Raw genomic sequence first — 19,395 nt, 5'->3', positions numbered from 1 at the left:
AATATATAGTAAAGACCAATTGAAAAGTTGCTTAGAATTTGCCATTCTATAACATACAAAAAGTTAACTTAAAGGTGAACCACCCCTTTAAAACATAATGTTTTGACTCTTTTCCATCTGCAATACCAATGTCAGAAAGACATACATTTGAATGTGAATGAAAAAACTTTTGAATGTGCCCGGGAAGACAGCAATTGCATTTATTCTCCACGAAACCAATTAGGACCGCTTCAAACTCACCACCACTTAGCTGCTCCCCTATAGTGCAGGGTGCTCAGTCCGCAGCATCCCCACTGCCAATAATAGATACACGAACAGGAGGACGGCACTCCGGTAAAAAAAACAGGTTTTTATTGCTGGGTACTGTAGGAATACATAGGCCTTGCACGTTTCAGGAACACCTTCCCTTAGTCATAGGCTTGCAAAATGAGTCGAGCACATGCATTATTTACAATAGATCTATGGCGACCTCTATTTGTTATCACGATTATTACGGCTAAGAACATATTTTAATTATTTTTTTATATATCAATAAAAATGACAACACTCTGCTAAAATGTATAAAACAAAAAGGGGAAAGAGGAATTGTGTGCCTTGGATATTTTATACGATTATCATTTGAGTTGAGATATAACCTCAGCATAATATCTTAGATACTTACTATTACTAGGTTTTCATAGGTGCAAATCAACTCTTATTTTATTTATATCTTAATACATTAGTTTTGCCTTTTCTAGTTTTTTGTATTTATAATTAAAATTACCCAGCAATAAAAACCTGTTTTTTTACCGGAGTGCCGTCCTCCTGTTCATGTATCCATTGCATTTATTAACTTGTTTATTTGGAGGGGAAGTGGCAGCAGTCACACATTAGAACAAACGTGTCAAAACATTATTGCAATGCTGGGTTTGTGCAAATGTCACACTGATACAACAGCAGGTGTATATACATAACAGTAAGGGATTCATGAGGCAAGGCATGTTGCTAGTACTTTTAGAAGAACAGTTGTTCAGTACATGGGCAAAAATATTATATATATAAATATGGAGGGTGAGTGTTGCACAACAAATGACCATGCCCTGGTTTGCCACCACCATAAAGCTGGTAATAGGCACATATACGAGCACAGATGACATACAATGTCATTGGAATGGTGATATTGCACACCAACTTCATATCTACAGCTTAACAGAATGACACAGCTGGGAAGGACTTGTAGCCCAAAATCAATGACTGGGAAATTTGATGCGACATCTTTGAAATAGCAGTAGGTTTTGTTTTTTTTTAAATAAAAATGCACTCTGTATTGCTAAACATTTTCACTGCTTATTAGTACTCCTTTTCCATGGAATCTCACCATGTCATCAGTCAGATTGGCAAACAAATTAGGTCTGCAAGCAAATAAATCACATCACCAAGCTCACAGCTCTTGAAAACCTCTAGGTATATGGTTGATCCTATTGAGTTGCGGGGTAGTTGTTAAGACACTAGGGAACAGGGCAGCCGGATTGCCACAAAATCACATGCCTGCTCATGTGAACAAACTGATTTAAAGGGATACTGTCAAAATGCATCAGTTAGTAGTGTTTCTCCAGGAGACTTCTACACTGAAATCCGCTTTTCAAAAGAGCAAATGGACTTTTTTATATTTATTTTTTAATCTGACATGGGGCTAGACATATTGTCAGTTTCCCAGGTGCCACCAGTCATATGACTTGTACTCTGATAAACGTCAGTCACTCTTTACTGCTGTACTGCAAGTTGGAGTGATATCACAGCCTCCCTTCCCCCCCCAGCAGCCCATCAGCAGAACAATGGGAAGGTAACCAGATAACAGCATCCTGGTAGATATAGCACTCAATAGTAAATCCATGTCCCACTGTGGACCCATTCAGTTACATTGAGTAGGAAAAACAATAGCCTAACAGAAAGCAGTTCCATAGTGCAGCACTGGATCTTTCTCAAAGTACATGACCAGGCAAAATGATATGACTGCCTACACACCAATATTACAACTAAAAAATACATTTGTGGGGTAAGAAATGACATTTTATGGTAGAGTGAATTATTTGCAGTGTAAACAGTGTAATTTAGAAATAAAAACTACACCATAAAAATCATGACAGGATCCCTTTAAGATTTAAACTTTGCGACTTTGAAAACCTTTGGTAAAAGTTTTCTTACATTTTAAATCTGATTGGTCAGATAAAATGCAGAGGGACCGATTTATTATTAATAAAAAGTATTCACTGACCTTCTCCAGGCTGCGAGTAAGGTCCCTGACACATATATTATATATAAAAAAAAAAAAAATATTATATATATATATATATATATATATATATATATATATATATATATATATATATATATATATATTTTTTTTTTAGTCCCAGTATATATTTATACAATACACACAGTCTAGCCGAGAGAGAGTGAGAGTGAGAGAGAGAAACTGATGAAATAAGTTTATTAGTTGTGTCCACTGTACTGAAACAACAGCTGCGTTATTTTACATCATATACTTTTATATTATTTAAGTTATTTTAATAGCAAACTAAAGCAGGCTTTGGAGCATGTAAGAAGCCAAAACTGTCACAAGAATAGGGTAGTAGGGATGCACCAAATCCAGGATTTGAATTTTTAAATTTAAAAAAACCTTTCTTGACTTTCATGAAGAATTTGGCCAAATCCGAAAATAATGGTTTCAGTGAATCCATACTGGATAGAAAAATAATATACATCTCTAATTGCTCCCATATAGAACCTAGTAGACAATTACAGAATAAGGGCCTGACTGTTCAGTTGCCTAAATTTCCATAGTTAAGAAGCTCTGCAGTAATGAGTGATGCGCAAACATATGCAGTCAGAACTGCTCATCACAATCCAACTAACCATGGGTAATCAGTAGCACAACAGTATTAAAAACACAGACTTTTACAATGTCAGTTTGTTCTATCACTGGAATGAATTTAGACCATAGCAACCTTATTGCTGAAACTGCAAACTGGAAAGCTATAACGCAAAAACCACAAATACTACAAAATAAAAACCAATTGTCAATTCTCTCAGAATACCCATCTATACATCATTCTAAACGTTAACTCAAAGGTGAACAATCTCTTTAAAAGGTAAAATAAATGCATGAAATATAAACTATCCTTACGGGAGATAGAAGTGGGCTGCTGTAGAGAATTTCCTTTGGCATTTCCCCGGTTACGGGTGGATTCACGTTCCCTGCTCCTTCCTCTGCTGCGGCTCCGGCTCCGATTTGTAGACTTGGATTTCACTGGACTTTTACTTCGGCCTCTCCGCCAGTCATATTTATCTCTGTGTCGATCATAGTCCCTCCATTTACCATCTTCTCTTTTCTTTTCCCGTGTTCTAGAAGCATGGATAATTAATGATAAAATCATAAAGAATACAACCTCTATGCCATAATTACAGCAGGAAACCATTTTATAATATGGGAATTAAAGGCAAATTATTCTGCCCGGTGGTGGTTATTTTATCTATTTCCATGCAGGAGATTTCAGTTATTTTGTGGATTTCACGGTCTTAGAGGTTTGAGAAAACAATTATTTGTCTGTGACTATCTGCATATACACAAGGATCCTCTGAAACGGCCATGTTGTGGGAATCGGAGGAATATTATTATAAACACATGTATTACGTGCCAACATACACCGTACAATAAACGGGTGTATACATTGAACATACAGAACAACCAATAACTGTTAGAAGAGCACTAGTACTCACATTTTAAATGTATTTATTATTTTATGGCCTTTTGTATTGTGGTTCTATTAAAATCAATGCCTACTGAAAACTGTTAACACAGTAAGAAACCTCTATCAAGCTTATATTGTTAGCAATGAGACAGCGTTGCCTATTTGTGATAGGCTAATACTTACCCTTCAACTATCAACAACCACTTGCACAATCTGCCAACCTTCACATAGTTACTAGCCAATTGCACAAATAAAAGCTTTTACAGACGTGTCAGCCAATGAAGGGGCTTGACCTTCCAGTATAACAAAGATTATGTTCTCTAGAATGCTTTTGTGGGGCAGAAGTGACGGGGCAAATCAGTTCACGGTAGTAGCTGCTCCCCTCACTTTTTGTACGTGGCACCAAAAGACTGGCATCATGAGAGGGATATCAAAAGTATAATCATCTCCTTAGTGAGACAGTCACTGAAGACTGTCCAAATTGTGCATCCCTTAAAACTGTACATCTGATGTGTGCCCTTCACTGACAAATAGATTCATCAACCAACCTGGAGTTAAGAAGCCCTGATACCACAGAGAACAAATTTGACATGGTATTTTGTGTGTGGGCAAACCACCGGATCAGCACAATTTTACCATACAGATGCTTTTACTTCCTACAAATATAATCTGATCACAAATCCTCTCCAACCTTGACCACAAGGGCAGTGGTCAAGATGTTTTTCAACATGTAATTCAAGCTAGAATATAATGTTACTATAATAAGGCTCAATCTAGAACAACTGGACTTGCTGAGTAATCAAAGAAGACGTTTCACTACTTAGCAGCTTCTTCAGTTCAACTGACTGGTATGGGAAGTCCTCGGCATATAAACTGTTCCACCAATCAAATGGCAATTGTAACTCTTCAGAGGTGACATATGAAACTCACAGGGGTGTGATTATGTGGGGTTACTGCAATAGGATTACCAAGGTATCCTGCAACTCCTAAAAACAGGTTACTTTTACTTGTGAGAGTTGCATGAATGGATGTGTGAAGTGTTCTGAAACCGCCAAATTTATATGCCAAGGACTTCCTACACCAGTTAGTTGAACTGAAGAAGCTGCTCGAATGAGTAGTGAAAGTCTTCAATGATTAATCAGCAAGTCCAGTTGTTTTAGAATTACTTAACCATATTTACCATGACCTGGACGAATAAAAATCTATAGTCATATAATAAGGTTCTGATTCAGAAAAAAACTTCTACTGAATGAAATGTGTATTTAGAACCTTACTAATTGTAGATATAAAAATGACCCGAATAGAAATATGCCTCACCTTCTTTCACTTGAATCAGAACGATTTCTTGGAGGACTTGGGTGCTTCTTTTTTCTGATGTCCCTTTCTCCCTCATAGGTTTCCTATAAGATAAAAGTTACCCAGAGTTCTTAGAGAACATGCTGAATCAATAAATAAATCAATACAAAATGTTATAACAAAAGTGGCCTAGAATGCCATTAAAGGCAAATCCGGCCTTGCTATTTACATGCCAAGTTTACAATCAAATACAAAGCTTGCAAGAGTGAAAGTCCAGGTGTGCCATTTACCACATGATATTGAGAACAGGAGCAGCTACAGACGTTGGCATAAATGTGTCAGCATTGTGACTTAAGTAACTTTTTGGATGTTAATATCTTAAGCACAAGTGAAGACAAATGGCTACTTACTACCATTTGTCTAGAGCAGAGATCCCCAACCAGTGGCTCGTGAGCAACATGGTTGCTCACCAACCGATTCGATGCTGCTCCCAGTGGCCTCAAAGCAGGTGCTTATATTTGAATTCCTGACTTCAGTGTCAGCTTTTGTTGCATAAAAACACGTGTACTACCAAATAGAGCCTCCTGTAGGCTGCCAGTACCCATAGGTGCTACCAAATAGACAATAACAGTCCATATTTGGCACCCCAGGAACTCTTTGCATGCTTATGTTGATCTCCAACCTTTTTTACATTTGAATGGGCTCACAGGTAAAAAAGGCTCAGGACCCCTGGTCTAGAGATACCCTTGTATGCGTGTCCTGCAAGCTTAAAAGGCAATCTCACCGTTACAGGAATTGGCAATGGACGCTTTTCTGGAACTTCCTCTTTAATTTCTTCTGTTTCTTGTTTTATATCTGCATTTATTGTTTCTTCAGGAGGAAGATAAACCTTGGTATTCAGGCTGTCAAACATTTTATTCACAAAATCATTTGTTTCTGAAAGAAAAAGATCACCATTTCAAACTTCTAAAAATGCTTTACCTGATTAAATGTAAACGGTTACATTTTCACAGAGAGATTTTGGTTAATATACGGTACTAGCTATTTGTCTATGAATGACCAAGTTCTGGCACTAAAGTTTCTTTCAAAGTGGGCAGCCCCAACATTTACAAAGTACCAGTGACAGCACTTCACCCTGTCTCATCCACTGAGCCAGAAGGGCAAGTATCAAAATATGTAATGTGCACAGAGTTTGAGCGAGGGGGTATGGATGTGTGTGCTTGACCACTCCATGGGGGTTATTTATCAAAGGTCGAATTTTAGAGTTTTTTTTATACCTCGAATGAACTCACAACTCGAATGGTTTTTAAATTTTTAAAAAACTAGAATGGGAAACACTTGAAATCAGCAAGTTCAATGTTAACGACCCAAAAACTTTGAATCAATCAAATTTTCAGCAAAAAAACTTGAATCACTCGAATTGATTAAGTTTTCAGGAAAAACAAAAAACTTGAACATTATGAAGGCTATTCACATCTTCAAATAGTTCAAGGGACCTCTGCCATTGACTCCTACGTGACCTCGATAGGTTTTAGACTTGCTTTGGATTCAAGCTATTTCCAGGGTTGGGGTATATCAAATCTTGAAAAAGAGTTTTTTTTAATTCAAAAATGTGATTTTTTTTTTTACCAAATAAGCAACCTTAAAAACTCAAATTTTCTTGGAAAACACAACTTGATCCTTACTAAATCTGCCCCCCTATTCACTGCTAATGTATGCAAGAGCATGTAAACCTGCATGCAATAAGAGCTCAAATATGAAAATCACTTGGTTGAAAACAAACCATGCTGGTTATCGATGAATAAAACATGGTGTTGGACTTCAGTCTGGGTTCAAAAGGAAGTAACCTTTAGGAAGTACACAGTTATTGGAGCTGGCCATAAATCCTCTCTGGAACCTGGCTGTGTAACAGAAGTGTCCAAATCCAAACCCACCAGCACACCTTGGCCTCTCACGACAAAATTGGTCTGGTGCTCGGTAAAAAAGGGGAATCCTCAGCAACACATAAGAAGAAAAATACCGGCACTCGGAACTCCGTGCAAACGGGCCAAGCCCTGCGTGTTTATTACAATGTAACGTTTCGGGGCCGAAACGTAACGTTGTAATAAACGCGCAGGGCTTGGCCCGCTTGCATGGAGTCCAGAGTGCCGGTATTTTTCTTACGTGTAACAGAAGTCATGCAGGATGCAGGCAGCCATTCATAGCTCTTCCCTCACACAGGGAAAAAAGAAATACAGTTCCAAGCTGCAGCTTCTCTGGAAGCTACAGTGCAAAGTGCACAACTTGGGATAGCAGTCAGAGGCAAGTGAAAAGGCCAACTGTTGCTAGCAAGTTTTTTTTTTTTTGGGGGGGGGGGGTAAATAGATTCAAAAATTCACTTTTTTCCTCTGTGCAAACACGAAGTATGTGTTGTTGCACCGAAATCTGCACTGTGCACACACACACGTCCATGAAGCAAAAGGCAGCTCTGTTGGCACTTATTATGCATTCCATTAGCCTTTCAGAAATCTGCCATTATAACATTTAATGTCCTTTGTTTAGGTCCCAGTATATTCCATCGCATATAAGCATTTTGGTGTGAGTTAATGGACAAGTTGTTACCAATATCAACATACAGTGCTCAATAATACTCTGCTATGAACACTTTGTTGTTATTGCAATTACTATTATTATGTGCAGCAATGCAATAACAAACCTTGCACTGTGGTGAAGAAACATGAATACTAAGGTTTGTGGGAGAATAAAACTTATTATGGGTTATACAGAAATAACTAGCAGAGTCCAGCAACTTTTTGTGTTCTTTATAGTGTTAGATCAAACAGAGAGTGGTTTCTTTCTTAAAATTGTCATTGCACAAGGTTAGACTACAAAAGAATGCCCCAGTTCTATAAAGAACCAGTATCAGTTTTGTAGTGTCTGGAACTTGGTAAGAGAAATCTGCTTTATATTGGACTAGACACCCAAAATAGAACAGTGCTAATTAGGATTACCTTTTTGCAGGAAAACATCCAGCTGGTCAGCACAGCCTGCTTTTAGCTCCTTCTCAGATTTATCTTTTTTGACCAGAGCAATAACATAGTTCGCTAGTGCATTAGGGTCTGCATCACATCTGTTATACAAAGAAAATAAACACCGTGTTAGCAAATTTACAGAGAAAGTATATTAGGCACACACAATAAAAGCAAATCTCTTAGGCCAACACCATTTTCATGCAATATCTTTAGACAGCATGATACGTTGGAATATTATGGTGCAAAACATCAGAAGATAGTCCATATGTCATTACAATAAAACCATGAGAACCACAGTGAAATGAGATGTGAAACAGTGAAATACAAAACCTTTCTCAAAAGGACCTAATAATTCATTAGCAACTGTATTAAGCATCAGTGCCATCACAATATGTGTTAGCTTGTGATGGGCAAATCTGACCTGTTTTGCTTCGCCAAAAAATCGCGAAATGGCGAAAATGCAACAAAATGCATTAAAGTTTATGGGCCTTAACATTTTTTACCAATGTCAAAAAAATATATTCCAAGGCATTCTATAAAAGTTAAAAAATCTGTTTTTATTTGAAATAAAAACTGATTTTTTAACTTTTATAGAATGCCTTGGAATATATTTTTTTGAAATTGGTACATGTGCCCTTTGAGCTGGGGGCTATATTCCAGCTCTTTGGCCCCTTTTTGACTGGCCTTATAGACTGCAGCAGTTGGTCAGTATTTTTTCTTTGGCCTTAACATTTTTTGACATGCAACATTTTTTTTCTCCCATTGGAGTCAATGGGCGTCATTTTGCGGCAAAAGATTTGCTCATTACTAGTAGTATCCTATTAAGAGAAAATCTATTGCAGGGTATCTTTTTCTGGGAACAGTTTTTGGGGAAAAAAACATGCAGGGCAGCAATAATCTGAATTATTTGCAAAATAACAAACATTACTGTTTATATAGGCCACGGTCTTCCCCTAAAACACCTGCTCTTGGAACTTTCAGCTATAGCAGTTAAGATTGAAGGCACAGTTTCATCCCAACTATAAAGGGGTTGTTCACCTTTGAGTTAGCTTTTACTGTAATGTAAAGAGTGATATTGCAATTGGTTTTTATTTTTTATTATGTTTGTGTTATTTAGCTTTTTATTCAGCATCTCTCCAGTTTGCAATTTTGGCAATCTGGTTGCTAGGATCCACATTTCCCTAGCAATCATGCAATGATATGAGTAAGAGACTGGAATATGAATAGTAGAGGGTCTGAATAGTAGCAATAACAAAACATTTGTAGCTTTACAGATCATTTGTTTTTAGAGGGTGTCAGTGACCTCCATTTGAAAGTTGGCAAGAGTCAGAAAAAAAAGCAAATAATTCAGAAACTATAGAAAATAATAAAGACCAATTAAAAAGTTGCTTAGAATAAGCCATTCTATAGCATACTAAAAGTTAACCTAAAGGTGAACCGCCCATGTAAGGAACAATCCACCTTTAAAAAAATCTAGGTATAGGATCAGTTATCCAGAAAGCTTTATGGGAAGGCTGTCTTCCATAGACTCCATTTTATCCAAATAATCCAAATTTTTTTTTTGAATAATTTCCTTTTTCTCTGTAGTAATAAAACAGTACCTTGTATATGATCTGTACCAAGATATCATTAATCCTTATTGGAAGCAAAACCAGGCTATTCAGTTTATTTAATGTTTACGTTATTTTCTAGTAGACCTAAGGTATAAAGATCCAAATAACTGAAAGATTCATTATCCAGAATGCTGGGGACCTGGGGTTTTCTGGATAACAGGTCCCATACCTGTAGTAGGTTATAGAATCCCCTTGGCAACTTCTCAGCTTGCAATTTGAAATGTTCTATGGCTGCTGGGGGGTCAATACTGCTCTGTAAAGTTACAATTTTATTATTTTTAATTAACTCTCTCCTGTTTATATTCCAGTCTACCATTCAAAACACTGCCTGAGAGCTGCTGAACAAAAATCAGTCATATGAAAAGCCACAAAAAAATAAATAAACAAATGGAAGACCAATCGCAAATTGCCTCATAAATATCATTATCTACATCCCTACCACTATTTCAAGAATTTATTCCAGCAGTCATGTCTGCTATTTGGAGGTCAGCTCATGCAGAGAGTGGGGACAGTAGGCAGCCAATGTGCACGCATTGGAGAAACAGAGACCCATCTACACATGTGGGCAGCAGCCGGAAGGGCAGTCTGTGAAGATGAGATGATATGTGCAAGGATGAAACCCTGCTGACTCTGAACTGCTGTGAAGTCATTTATTTCAAGTACAGACGATACACAGGCGGGCAAACGTAAAAACGCCAACTGCTTTTTGAACAGTTCTTTATTTCCCCTGCAACATGCACAATAATAAAACAAAATGGATACAACAGGCACTGGTAAAGGTATGGGACCGGTTATTCAAAATGTTCAGGACATAGGGTTTTCCGGATAATTGATATTTCTGCAATTTGGATCTTCATACTTTAAGACTAAAAGAAAATCATATAAACATTAAATAAACCCAATAGTTTGGTCCTGCTTTGAATTAGGATTATATTATATCTTAGTTTGGTTCAAGTACAGTACCAGGTACTGTTTTATTAGCACAGAAATCCATTTTTTGAAATTTTGAATATTTGGATAAAATGGAGTCTATGGGAGACGGCCCTTCCGTAATTCGAAGCTTTCTGGATCACGGATCCCATACCTGTACAAGTAAGTCGAACACTGACCCAGTGCACTTAATTCCACATTTGTGCTAGCAGAGACAGGGGAAAATATATTTTGTAATTCAAAAGGTATGACAGAAAAGCTGCCTGTGCACCCCAAGATAGGCTTTTCAATATAGAGGTATCCATTATCTGGATCTCCGTTATAAGGAAAGCTCAGAAATTAGGGAAGGTCATCACTTGGACTTCATTTTAAACAATCTTAATGGTTTTTTTTTAGCAGACAAAGTATGGAGATCCAAATTACTGAACAATCCTTTATCCGGAAAACCAACAGTCCAAAGCATTCTGGATAACAGGTCTCAAACCTGTACCGTTGCACTTCCCAGGGTTACCTTCCCAGAATTCCCTCTGTTTGCATGCAAATGGAGAGGGTCTCTGCACTCTCAATGTTCTTCATGTGGATCCACTTCTCTGGCTCTACATTTGCTCATCAGATATCACTTTACTGCACTGAGGGCAACACTGGTTAGAAGTGGGAGATTTGCCCAGTTGTGGAAATGCAAAAAATTGGGAGCAAGGCTTCCTGCACAACAAACTAAGACAATGGAAGACAATAGTTGTCAGACCCTCAACACCTATTTAAAACTATATGTGGAGTGGGATCTTTCTTATTTGGTAATGATCTTTCATAATCTGTCATTTTAGAACCAAAATATCTGATTATTTTACTCTTGCTTTTTTTTCCACCAGGGTCAACGAAAGCTGCTGTCTCTGCTCGCAGTTTCAGTTTGTGTTGGCTATCATTTTTCTCGGGCTGCCTGGCCACAGACTTTCTTATTACATTGCTAGGAATGGTCAGCTAAATAAAAATGGTGATGGAATACTTCAGACACAGTCTGGACAGTGATACAGTGAAACAATGTTGGCAGAGAGATTGCCTTGTACTAAGCATTGCAGCAGAGTGGCCCTTGAACAGGCCAAGGTTGACAAAGAGGTGAGTGTAACTAATGAACTGCACACAACTGGATAAATTGGCATATTCCAGTCTCTAATTACGTAAGCTGGTTTGTCAACGTACTTACCGCAAGTGATCGCAAAGACTTCTGAGCGCATCGATGTTTAGTAAACTTAGTCGCTGTGAATATTGTGGCGGAAAAATATTTGCAGCGGTAACATATCGTCAAATTTAGAACGCTTTAGTAAACGGACCCCTTATTCAGATCAATCAACTTTTAGTATGATGTAGAGAGGGATATTCAGAGAATTTGCAATTGGTTTTCATTTTTTTACTATTTGTGGTTTTTGAGTTATTTAGCGTTTTATTCAGCAGCTCTGCACTTTGCCATTTAAAGTGGACCTGACATCCAGACACAAAAATCTTGTTTTTCAAATTAAACATGAAATCCAATTTCTATTTTTATTAAAGTATTAATAGCTGTTGTAAGCCCATTTAAAAATCTCAGCTGTCAATCAAATATTGTCTGCCATTCCTCTATGCCCTGGGCATAAAGGTGGGGCAGACACTTACTTTCACTTTCCATTCAGCACTTCTTAGATGTCACTGCTTTCCACACATTCCCCCGTTCTCTTTACCATTTAAATGTGTAGCCAGGGCATGGGGATGGACATTGGGTCCCCCATTCTGGTGCACAAACAAGATTCTGAGATGATACAAGGCTTGCTTGACTGAAGGAAGCAAGATTCAAATAATTTATATAGTGTAATTAAGGTTCATTATGCTTGACTAATATGATAAAATAGGATTTTGAATACTTTTTTTGCTTGAAGGGTCCCCTTTAAGCAATGTGGTTGCTAGAGTCCAAATTACCCTAGCAACCATTCACAAATCTGAATAAGAGACTGGAATATGAATAGGAGAGGGCCTGAATAGAAAGATGAGTAATAAAAAGTAACAATAACAATATATTTGTAGCCTTACAAAGTATTGAAAGATGGAAAGAGTCAGAAGAAGAAGGCATATAATTCAAAAACTACAAAAAAATAAAAAATGAAGACCAACAGAAACGTTGCTTAGAATTAGCCATTCTAGAACATACAGAAAGTTAAGGTGAACCACCCCTTTAAGTAATGGTGCTAAGCATTATGGAAAGAGCAGAAAACACCTGGTGCAAATCATTGCAGATAAGAGATCCCATACCAGAATATATAGTATCATATAATACACAAAAGCCTTGAATATCCTGTAAATTATATCCTTATAAACGGTCAGTTCTGATGTCATCAGTTATAAACGGTGAGTTCTGATGTCATTTCTGTCACATGACTCACTGAAACTTGTGTATTATAATAAATAAAGTACCCCCAGTTGCAAAATATGAGGATATTAGAAGTTACCTCGGAGTTCCATGACCTGTATAAAAACACTCGGCCTTCGGCCTCGTGTTTTTATATGGTCATGAAACTCCTCGGTAACTTATAATATCCTTATATTTTACAATAGGGGGTACTTTATTCACTATATAATACATGGCTAAACGTATTAGGGATGCACCGAATCCACTATTTGGGATTCGGCCGAATCCCCGAATCCTTCATGAAAGATTGGCCGAATACCGAACCCTAATTTGCATATGCAAATTAGTGACAGGAAGGTAAAAAGTGGAAAAAGCATTTTTTACTTCCTTGTTTTGTGACAAAAAGTTATGTAATCTCCCTACCCACCCTAATTTGCATATGCAAATTAGGATTCGGTTCAGGCAGGCAAAAGGATTCGCCCGAACCCTGCTGGAAAAGGCCGAATCCTGAACCGAATCCTGGATTCAGTGCATCAATAAAACATATGTGTGTGGCTGTTACAGTAGTAGCAAAGGGAGGAATAACTTCCAATTGGAAGTATGTGCCGATAGGTGTACAATAGTCAGATTACATTAAAGTCAAACTGGAGCCAATTATTCAGTCCCTAGATCACGTGACATTTTGGTGCTAAAACATATACCGGCATGGGCCTGTTACCCAGAATGCTTGGGACCTGGGGTTTCTGGATATGGGATCTTTCTGAAATTTCTGGATCTCCATACCCTAAAAAAATATTTAAACATTAAATAAACCCAATGGTATTGTTTTTCTTCCAATAAGGATGAATTATTTCTTAGTTTGGATCAAGTGCTATTTTATTATTACAGAGAAAAAAAACTTTTACAAATTTTAATTATTAGTTTAAAATGGATTCAATGGGAGATGGCCTTCCTGTAATTTGGAGCTTTCTGGATAACAGACCCCATACCTGTACATCATGTAAAAGTAATGTGATTAAACTCAGCACAGTTAATATCTTCTTACAATCAGTGTGAACAGTGGTGGGTATGGCACATGGCTAAAATGTCTGATTCTCCAAACTTTCAGATCTGTGCCTCTGTTTTCCCTTTAAAATAAGAAGTCTTCAACGACCCACGTTATCAAGACTCATTTTAGAAGAACTGTAACTCATGTGGGGCACTAACCTCCACAAATATGAACTTCATCGACAGGTGTCTGTTTACATTCTGTGCCATGCCAATTTCTCAGATACAAAGTAACGCAATTTCAGATTTTTTTATTTTTTTGAAGTCTTCATAGAATACTTTTCATTTCAAAGGCAATACATAAAAAAATATTTGGTATTTCACCTTAGCAGCATCTTAAAAATGTGGCAGCTAAAAGAGAATGCCATAAAAAAGAAGGGTTTGCACGGTCACCTGACTAATAAGTAAGGGGGACCCCATGGGATTTAACAGTATCCCAATATCCAACAGACTTGCCCTGCCCTATGCAATGGATGGAAAAGTCTAGCGATTGCTTTTGGATACACATATGTAGGAAGAAATACTAAAAAGGGGTTTACAAGAGTGAAATACAACTTGATTAAAATAGTAAATATTTTGAAGGTTGTTAGACATTTTGATTTGCTGTGTTGAAAAAAAAAAACTAACTGTAAGCGACTGCAAAGCAGATCTGCTATAAGCTCCAGTTTGCGAAAGTGAAACAGCCATGCTCCAAATGTTGATATATTAAAATTCTGTACAGAATAGCAAAAACTTAATTTTGGCAGCTTGCAGCACTCCGGCACTGTAAGTTTCAGCCCCCACCCCAGCTAAACAAGATTTGGAAGGTCGCAGGCAACCCATCTGTTATCCCGAAAGTTCCGAATTACGGAAAGGCCATCTCCCATAGACTCAATTTTAATCAAATAAATCAATTTTTAAATAATGATTATTCTCTGTTATATTAAATACCTTGTACTTGATCCCAACTATGATATAATTAATGCTTACTGAGTGCAACAATCCTAATGGGTTTAAATAACGTTTAAAATGCCTTTTTTAGTAGATGTAAGGTATGGAGATCCAGATTATTAAAAGAGATCAAGATTATTTAAAGAGCCCTTATCCTGAAAACTGCAGGTCCTGTGAATTCTAGATAACAGATCCCATACCTGTACTGAGAATCTACTGTCCAAAAGCTGGATAATTTAAGAGCAAATCCAACTTATTAATTGGAGGTTTTTTCACGTTTAAGGGCTATTCCACACGGAATAGCAACGCGTTTGCGGTCGCGGCGACAAAGCGCCGCGACAGTCGCCGCGACCGGCGCAGGCGACAGTTTTGTATGGGCGCCTATGTAAAAACGCCTGTGCTAACCACACGAGGCGATGCGCTTTTCAACAGTCGCCTGAAAATGCCTCGCCAGGCTTTTTCAGGCGACTGTTGAAAAGCGCATCGCCTCGTGTGGTTAGCACAGGCGTTTTTACATAGGCGCCCATACAAAACTGTCGCCTGCGCCGGTCGCGGCGACTGTCGCGGCGCTTTGTCGCCGCGACCGCAAACGCGTCGCTATCTCCCCGTGTGGACTAGCCCTAAGAGAGATCATGGAGGTAAGAATGAATAGCTTATAAACACTGGAGTGGATGTAAAGGGACATAGCAAAGCGGGAAAGGGTGCAATAAGCCTAGCAGCTACTTGACGATAGCGATGGAACATTAATATAGTGATGTGCAAACTATTAGCCCTTCATGTACAGATAAGCCAAAATTCCAGATCTAGAATGAGAAGATGTAGCCGTCACTGTTAATGTCACAGCTCTCTGGCCCATATGATTGCCCATCAATTATGATTGCACTGTCTGAGCAATCTATAAAATAACTCAACTGCTAGGAACCCTAACTTGCCCTCTGCTGTTACTGTACTTCAGCCAAGGGATGCCCATTATGAGACCCTACTCCTGGTAAGCGTGGGATTCTGGGAGTCGTAGTCCAAAGCAGCTAAAGGGGGGGGGGTGCTCAGGTTGGTCATTGTTAGCTGAAACCAAAGCACTTGACATTCCATACTCTTATTGGGAGTATGTGCTTTTAAACAATGACCAGACAGGGTGATAAGTCACTAGGAGGACAATGTAAACCTGAAACTCAGCAGCTATTGTAACTACAACTCCCAGAATCCTTGAGTGACTCAGACTGGCAAAGGCTGCTGGGAAATGCAGTTTATAGTCTGGCTGGTGCATGAAACAAGGGTCCTTGTGCTCTTCTTAGGCTAATTACAGGCGACTTGTTGCCCTGCGGCTACTGCCCCCTCCCCCCAACAAGGCCTGTAGCAGCTACTCACATGGGCTCCAGTAACTTGGCCAACCACGTCCTGAAAGCATCCACATTTTCTATCAGCATGTCGGCGGCTATCGCGGGCCCGGGTTGGGGGGCGTGGAGGAGCCACTATCGCACCAATATCGCGATACAACTGCTCCTCATTCTCCGTAATGCTGTCCTCTGTGTCGTTTCCTTAGCAAGTTCCGGTGATGGCGAAGAGATGGGGGCAGGGGCGGGAACGATTACCCGGGGAAATCCTGTCCGATGGGCCCCACTGTAACACCGGATCAAGTCCCCTAAACCAAGCGCCGTACAACTTAGCAGGCCCTACGCTGAGCCGGAAGACGGACAGCTTGAGCCAGCCAATCATCTGGCGAGCTAAGGCGAGAGACTGCCAATTGGTGCGCTGTGTGGGCGGAGCTGGGCGAGAATTAGACGCCAATAGGAGGAGCGCGCATGGAAAGATGTATGCTGCTGCCGCATGGAGAATGTGTTGTGTGTGGATTCTACCGGGTTGTTAGATTCTGTGTAAACGGTGCCTTTGTTAGTCCATAGACAGTCTTTAAGGATGATAGTACACAGCGGCAAGTATATCAGCGCAGAGCAAAGGACAGCTGAAGCCTAGGGATAATACCCTTTGCTCTCATGGGAGGATAGACCTTATCTAAGACGTAATGGGCTGCTGTGTGTTCCTTCAGGTACAGAAGTCCTATGGCACGAAAAAGCATGTTGAGCCTTCTGCTTGTCTATACCTGATTGCTGCTACCAGTGTACACAGACAGTAGCCATATATTCATATAATACACATATCCTGTAAATGATATCCTTAGAAATGGTGACTAGTGATGTCATCAGTTACAAACGGTGAGTAGTGATGTCATACAAATTGTGTATTATAATAAAGTTCCCCTTGTTGGAAAATACAAGGATATTCGAAGTAATCTCGGAGTTCCATGACCTGTATAAAGATCATGAAACTCCTCTGTGACTTATAATATCCTTATATTTTACAATAAGGGGTACTTTATTCACTATATAAATACAAGGGATGGGGCTGAACACCAGGAGGACAGGGGCCTATATATAAACATATTTTGAGCATATGAGCTAATGATTCTATTGTATTTTGCTTGGTTGGACTCACATATTGGCGTTTTAGCAAATGATCCAAAAATGTATTTCAATCAATGCAACTTAAAATGTCTGTGCGTAAGGCCCCCTAGTGTCTCAGTGTAAAGGAGATAGAGCAGCCTTCCATTCTTATTTGCAATGGTTGTGGCCCATCATATTTACTTTTTATAAACATTAAGCAGCCATCATATGATGCATTATCTCTAGACAAGGTGCCTGCGGACTAGGGGGCAAAGGTCGAGGTGAAATTTATCAAAGTTCGAGGTGAATTTTCGAATGAAAAAAATTCTAATTTCGAGTTATTTTTTGTGTACTTTGAATAGATAATAGTCCAAATTCGATTTGAATTTGAAAAAAAATTGAATATCGAAATGTAACATGTACTGTCTCTTTAAAAATTAGACTTCGACCATACGCCATCTAAAACCTGCCGAATTGCTGTTTTAGCCTATGGGGGACCTCCTAGAACCTATTCGAAATCAATTGGTGGACTTTGAAAAATCTAAGTTTTCGAACCGAATTCGATCGAATGTGCTATTCCTTCGATTCGGACATTCAAATTTGGCCGAATACGACCTATTTGACCAAAAAACCCAAAAAACTTAATTTCAGTTGGTTTTTTGAACTCCGATTTCGAAGTTTTTTAAATTCGATGTTCGACCCTTGATAAATATGCCCCTAGGTATTGCTTATCTGTATATGCTGCAATGCATGTCAAAGCTATAGGGAAGCCAGTGTTCAACAAAAAGAGGGGATAGAGTAGATAAATGGCTTATAGCATAATTCTGGCCACACATAGGATGACCGTTCCAAGGTTTGTCAGAGTAGTCCATAGGTCCGCCATTATGGTTTTGGGCAAACGTGTATAACTCAACTAAAGTAAATAGTCTTACTATTCTGAAGTAGGGGGGGGGGGCTTGTAGTTTCACTGAATTGGTTCATTTTGGTTTCCATCTTGGTTGGTTGGTCTGTGCGTGTTTTGGAGTCTATGCAATGTACAGGGCAGTAATACCAAGGAATAGCATTTTAATTTTTTTTATGTTCTGTATTTCTGTACTCTCCAGGATCGAGTTGGCAGACCATCAGACATCAGCTGGAACAGTTCAATTTGAGCTTAACAAAACAAGTGAAATATTCTAATAAGCCGGATACCTGGAATGCTTTGCAGTGCCAGCTGTGATTTAAATCATGAAAAAAAAACCTAAGAATTTCTGCCCATTATCCTAAAAGTGTATGTACGATTATCATTCTTCGAAAACCTCTAGAGAGGACCATTTCACAACTCAAGATTATTACAGAATTTTCACAGTGGTAGGTGTCATCATGCATTGACTTTCCCTGATTATTGACACTGTTTATCTAAAGGCAAAGCTGAGTAGTTTTGCCCAAAAGTTTGTTTTCAGATTTATGAAATTAATAGGCTCATTTCCACTTATAGTCGCACTACTTTGGTTTCTGTGAATATGCCCTGAACATAGTGAGAGCTGCCATTTAGTTGTTTAGAGTTTTTTGGATACTGAAACTGAATACAGGTGTACCTGGTAGTCATATTTTTAAAAGACAGGAATCGCTCTTGGTTTTAATGTCTGGAATTATAGGCAATAGGTCTTTCATATAATCAGAAGATTCCTTTAGCTTACTAGTTCCCTGATCAATAAATGAATCAATAAATATTCTGTCCCTGACAAGTCAATTATACACATATGGTTCATATGAAACACCTATTACACAACTCAGTGTAAAGTCAGTAGTCACCCTTCATCCCCTTCATTTTCCCAGTTCTCACTCTTCTTTGGGTAATGTAAAATACAGAGTGCTATTCTGAGATACATAAACACTGAATGGACTTAACTGCATGAATATGATTTTCCATATTACCAATAAATACCTCTTCTTTTACATATTCTAGCTATGTAAGCCTCAACTCTTTGGAAGGGGGTTGTAGAGTTTCTATAAAGATAAGATTACTTTATATATTAGCTTTAGGGT

At 38.5% G+C, this 19,395-nt stretch overlaps 1 protein-coding gene across 2 annotated transcripts in view; it reads right to left on the bottom strand.

The window, feature by feature from the left end:
• The window catches only part of rbm27.L (RNA binding motif protein 27 L homeolog), a 38,420-nt gene extending 21,983 nt beyond the window's left edge, over positions 1 to 16,437 (bottom strand). For both annotated transcript variants that reach the window (XM_018252144.2, XM_018252145.2), the window contains exons 1-5: positions 16,298 to 16,437; positions 8,018 to 8,136; positions 5,812 to 5,963; positions 5,049 to 5,131; positions 3,167 to 3,384 (exon numbers count right to left, since the gene is read on the bottom strand). In XM_018252144.2, coding sequence (XP_018107633.1) covers positions 3,167 to 3,384; positions 5,049 to 5,131; positions 5,812 to 5,963; positions 8,018 to 8,136; positions 16,298 to 16,356 — 631 coding nt within the window. In that variant the 5' untranslated portion in view covers positions 16,357 to 16,437. The remainder of the gene's footprint in view (positions 1 to 3,166; positions 3,385 to 5,048; positions 5,132 to 5,811; positions 5,964 to 8,017; positions 8,137 to 16,297) is intronic.
• Positions 16,438 to 19,395: the final 2,958 nt, after the last annotated feature.

Source organism: Xenopus laevis, chromosome 3L (assembly GCF_017654675.1).
Source record: "Xenopus laevis strain J_2021 chromosome 3L, Xenopus_laevis_v10.1, whole genome shotgun sequence".
In the NCBI taxonomy this organism is placed as follows: Eukaryota; Metazoa; Chordata; class Amphibia; order Anura; family Pipidae; genus Xenopus; species Xenopus laevis.
Note: the sequence above shows the minus strand (reverse complement) of the source record. Positions and strands in the feature narration are given on the sequence as shown.